The 5485-nt window shown below is 44.9% G+C and overlaps 1 protein-coding gene across 1 annotated transcript in view; it reads left to right on the top strand.

Moving 5' to 3' along the window:
• Positions 1–4949: 4949 nt before the first annotated feature.
• Positions 4950–5485, top strand: part of T265_08388 (hypothetical protein) — a gene marked incomplete at both ends in the record, with an annotated part of 49323 nt that continues 48787 nt past the window's right edge. Inside the window, one exon of the mRNA XM_009174182.1 lies at positions 4950–5319. Coding sequence (XP_009172446.1) covers positions 5257–5319 — 63 coding nt within the window. The remainder of the gene's footprint in view (positions 5320–5485) is intronic.

Genomic DNA, 5485 nt, shown 5'->3' with positions numbered 1-5485 from the left:
TTCGATCTTGCCCGGGCGATTCAGTGGTGACCACGCTGAAATCGGGTGACGCCCACCCCTTATGACGCTGTCCCTTTTCCTGAACCCCGAGTGTCCACCATTTCCGCAAGTCATGCTTTTATTCTGACATTAACATTATGGTCATGCCTGATGGTCATGCCTGATGTCACCAACAAGTTGGGAACAAACATTATCATTGTTAGTATTATTATCATCACGAATTACACGCCTACAGTAGAACTTGTGTTAGTTTAAACAAATTTCAGTGAGATTGACGCCACGCATGGGGACTCTAGGGTTTCAATAAATGCCATTGAATACTAAATATGTTGAGGGTTCACTTCTTCGAACAGCGGTTTCAGAGACGTTTGGAGTTTGAGTCTAAAGACCAGCTAAAAGGAGGAAACCCGCGAGGTTGTGCTAAAAGTTTTGCACGGGCAAGGTCAAAAAGCTTTTAACGTTTAGGCCAAGGTGGGCCTGGATATATGGAATCATAACCAAAAAACGACAAAACAAGGAATCCCGGTGTAAACTATAAGAATCGGAGACAAGAATACTAAATTGCATCTGCAATATCCGGTTTGGATGAACTGGTTGGCTGTTATGTACACCACCTGGCCCATGGTCTACAACCACAGGATCCCCGAACGAACAAAACACCTGCATTCCTATATCGGCATCGTTCTACCTTGATTCCTCGGACAGCCCGAAATGATTCTTGCTGCTAAAAGAATCGCACATCATAGCCCAATGACTGTAAATGTGCTGCCCCAAAACCGAAGTATGTCAGGCCTCTGATGGCATAGCACTGCCATACCCAGTTTGCTAGCACACACGCAGCTCTTCCCTTCCCTCTCTTGACCGTACCTCTCGCCCACTCGTTACATTGGTTGCAAATACGAATAAGCTCGCTACATGTCCCAAGCTGACTCATGACATATGGATTCCAATCTGCTGTACTTTAATCATTTCTTTCATTTCATTTAATCATTTTTTTGAGTATGTGCTTCTCGCAAAATTCATTAAATTTCTGTACAGTTCGTGCTCCGGTTCGTCTGTTGACCTCATGTCACTTGTCCAAGGATTTATTACGCCCAACTCTACAATGGCGACAGTGGTGAGTCTTTACGGTTTTTTTGTATACCGTGATTCTGAGATTCCTACTACCACTAATCTTCCTCGCTAATCCCTCCACTTTATCGACCCCACTTACGGTTTTTGAGACCTTGGTCATGAGGCCAGCACTCCAAAACCAATAGGCCTTAGCGATGGTCTTAGGTTTTAGCTCAATTTCACGAGCTAGATGACTTTAACTTTGCCGCTTCACGAGATCCGATGTTCCGGTTTCCTCATTTTTCACTGTTGCACCTTTTTTGTCATGGATCAGACAGGAAACCTCTTGTTTTGCTCTCCCTCGATTTGTTTTTTCGCAACATTCAAACCATAACGATTCGATCTTGCCCGGGCGATTCAGTGGTGACCACGCTGAAATCGGGTGACGCCCACCCCTTATGACGCTGTCCCTTTTCCTGAACCCCGAGTGTCCACCATTTCCGCAAGTCATGCTTTTATTCTGACATTAACATTATGGTCATGCCTGATGGTCATGCCTGATGTCACCAACAAGTTGGGAACAAACATTATCATTGTTAGTATTATTATCATCACGAATTACACGCCTACAGTAGAACTTGTGTTAGTTTAAACAAATTTCAGTGAGATTGACGCCACGCATGGGGACTCTAGGGTTTCAATAAATGCCATTGAATACTAAATATGTTGAGGGTTCACTTCTTCGAACAGCGGTTTCAGAGACGTTTGGAGTTTGAGTCTAAAGACCAGCTAAAAGGAGGAAACCCGCGAGGTTGTGCTAAAAGTTTTGCACGGGCAAGGTCAAAAAGCTTTTAACGTTTAGGCCAAGGTGGGCCTGGATATATGGAATCATAACCAAAAAACGACAAAACAAGGAATCCCGGTGTAAACTATAAGAATCGGAGACAAGAATACTAAATTGCATCTGAGAATGTTAAATTGCTTTCAGAACCCATTTCAGCATATGATGTCGCCATAAATTTGATGAATTGGTAGCCACCTTCCGGTGGACGGAGCTGCCCAGATTCACGCATGGAAATGAATGATTTTGCAGAGGACGTCGACCGGGAACCTGTCAATGAAACTGCATTGAATAAACTATATTGGCCAAAGCGCTGGTTAAAATCCCCTACGGAATTAAGGACCGGGTTGATTGGCGTAGCTGGAAAGAAACCTACGAAGGCGGCGAGGTGGAATCATTTGCTCTGTCTTCTTGCGCAAACCCTTCTGAAGTTCGTCATATTTCCTTCCTCGTTCCAATCTGACGTGTGTCAAAGGCTTTTTTCACGCGCTCTTCAGAGCCTTTTGAGCTTTCCACCGACGCGCATCCGATAGTTATTGATGTCAGTGACAGTGCTCGTCAGACTAGCACCCTTTTTTGAGGGAAAAGACGCCTATCAGCATGTCAAATGAAGGGGGCTCGAAAGATGTTTCTTCGTGCGTGGTGCTATATTATAAAGCAGAGTAGTGACTAGTGATCAGGCACCTGGCCCTCTTTAAGAAGCCGGTCTAGCTCACTCAGTGTGAATAGAGTAAAGAGCCCTTGATGTACTTCAGGCTGATTGGGGCGCTTACATGTTACTGGTATGAACTTTCAGACACTAGATGGAACGCCTATCAGACAGACTTCTTAAAATGGCAACCGCCATGTGCACTTAGGGAGCAGGGGGGCTGAACTTTGTTTAGTGTGTCCAAAGCTTTGTCACGAAGGCTCCCTGAGACCACTGCTTTCCATCCTTTAAACCAAGACCATTCAGAGAAAAAATCTGATACCTACACCTTCGTTTTGCGAGATCCGGCCGATGAGCTATCTTGTAGCTTACCTTATTTACGCACGGCAAGAATATGACAGGCGGACATGCGATCGAACTTCAGTGACAACTTTTCATGTCTCCAGGAGTTTCTCCCTGGAATGTAGTTCCGACCACGTTGGTCCTCGACTGATCTGGGACCAAATTTGCACAAGGTGAACTTAAGATGCTTAATTGAGTGAGGTCGCGCTCCGTGAAAAATCACTGTCCATCGCTCCCAAAATACAAGGTGTCTCAGGAAGCCAACCACAGCCCCCTACCGGAGGGAATAATCTTGACTCGGAACCCTCGGGAAAACATTTTGATCCTGGGCATAGGTCGGTGAATTCGTGAGAATGTGTGGTGAATGTGTTCAAAAATCAATTCCGGCCTTCACAAAGCAGCGGTGGCTCTAAAGGGACCGATCATTCGAAGCTAGAGTTTGGTAAACGTCCGTTGGCCTGGATGAACTATCCACTCAATCGAAACAGCACGAAGTCTCCGAAATGGCATCACCAAGATGATCACCAGATGATCCTCAAGTCTAACATTCCATTTTAAATTGAGTTTTCTTGTCGGTTGTCGGTGTGCATAACAGAGTGGATCACGTGTTCTCAGAACGCAGACCGGAGGACCTGGTCACAGAGCACAGTAATCTAAATTGGAATATTCATGGCAGCCGACTTGTTACAGCACTTCTAAGATGCCGTCAGACTGGTGGCTGAGCCGGTATTCTTCATCCTCCGGTAAACCACCGACGCTTAAAGGAAAACCTTCACTGTAACACCTTGGAAAACAATCATGTATACGGTTGCTACCGAACCGAATGACTCTAAAACCAACCAGCAGCGAAAGCAAACCGATCCACACAGCTGCTTTTAAGCCTTTGACGCTGTCGTACTCACATTTCCCCACCCACAAATCTGCACATCTAGGGGCTTTCCGAGATGGTGACGTCTGCGGAGGGAAGATAGTAAAAGCGGGTGCCACAAGTGAGTAGTGGTTAAACTACACTCGAAAACTACTAACAGATCAATGTGATCTGAATACTCAAGCTAATTACCGGCACGGACAATGAGCAAAAAGACCGTATCCATTGAAGATGGCAGAAACCACAGAATATGAAAAGCACTGTTGTTTGTGAAGACTTATTTTTATCAAGATTTTCACGATGAAGGTGAAGCAGAAATAAGAAAGGGGAAGTATGATCCTCAAGACCGCAGCAACCACCACATACAGCGGAAGAGCTTGCCACAAACATGCAGACTCAGCAGAAGTAGGGTTATTCTGGAAGATTCATTGCAATTGGAGCAAACGGGAGGATGTGATCAAAGGCTTTAGGACCTTTCTAGGTATGTAGGCACCTATACTCGGATGATATTTTTAGGCATCCCAGAGTGGCCTGCAATGTGGAGACACCAAAAACCCACTGTCACGTGAATATTAGACAACGCCCCAAGAATAACATCTACAGCGTTGTTGGCACACGTAACCGGCTCCCTGGCGATGCGGCGGATCTGTTGTATCACTGTTTAAATATATGGAGAATTTTGGGACTGCCAGCCCACATATAAAGCAAAGGATGAGTAAGAGATCTTTTGGGGTCCCTTACCACCCGCGATTCTTCGTATTGATCTTTTAATTTCTGTCATGCAGCACGTTTGCGCCTCAAATCCCCATGGCACTATTCCGAAAGATGGTGTGACGTCTGGGTCAATTCTAGTTCAGATTCTTATTTCAGGCCAGGGGGTACATGTACATCTACTTTGAGACATAAAATGAAGAAATTTTAGAGGATTCGGATGGACATTGGAACTCATGGATTCACGGACTGATAGACATAATCAAGGGTTCTGCCCAAGCTCCCCGGTTCAGCTGGGAGATCGACACTTGTAGAACGTAGAGTGCATCGCTAAACTGCTGACCGATGGAATAAAGTTTTGTTAACAGCGGCAGACCCCCTTCCTAATATTCTACCCATCGAACGTGTGGAATTACTGAACCGAGCCGCTTTCAAGGTCGAAATCGGAGCGCGCCTGCGATGATTAATATATCAAATATCGCGGTGGATGGGTTGTCTTTTAAGCAAGGAAGATAAAATAGCCTATGAACGGTCGAAGGCAATTGATAAAGGCTTAAGGGCTTCGGAAAAAGCGAGAGAGAAGGACATAAAGTTGCTTCTACTCGGTAAATAGCACACCGGTGTTTCATGCTTTTAGGCGCTGGCGAGTCTGGGAAAAGCACAATCCTCAAACAGATGAAGTAGGTCATATTGAGAAGCAATCGATTTCCCAGAATTATTCACGATTCAGGATACTCAAAAGAGGAACGTCTACAATACAGACCTATTGTATTTAGTAACACAGCTCAGAGTATGATGGCCATAATTCGAGCAATGGGCCATCTATATATTGACTTTGGATCAAAAGAGTCTGACGTAAGTGATGCACTCAAGGTTTTCCAAACACATAAACCAAGCTGTTGAGATGCATGAGCGTCGTGTCGTTTTCATGATAGGTATAAAAGTAATGATTCGAAATGTCTGGAGAATTATCATGAGAAAAGTGACAAAAGCTCCCCGTGACTCATGGAAACTAAGGTTG

Source organism: Opisthorchis viverrini, assembly GCF_000715545.1.
Source record: "Opisthorchis viverrini unplaced genomic scaffold opera_v5_216, whole genome shotgun sequence".
In the NCBI taxonomy this organism is placed as follows: Eukaryota; Metazoa; Platyhelminthes; class Trematoda; order Opisthorchiida; family Opisthorchiidae; genus Opisthorchis; species Opisthorchis viverrini.
This window is presented reverse-complemented; position numbering and strand designations above follow the sequence as displayed.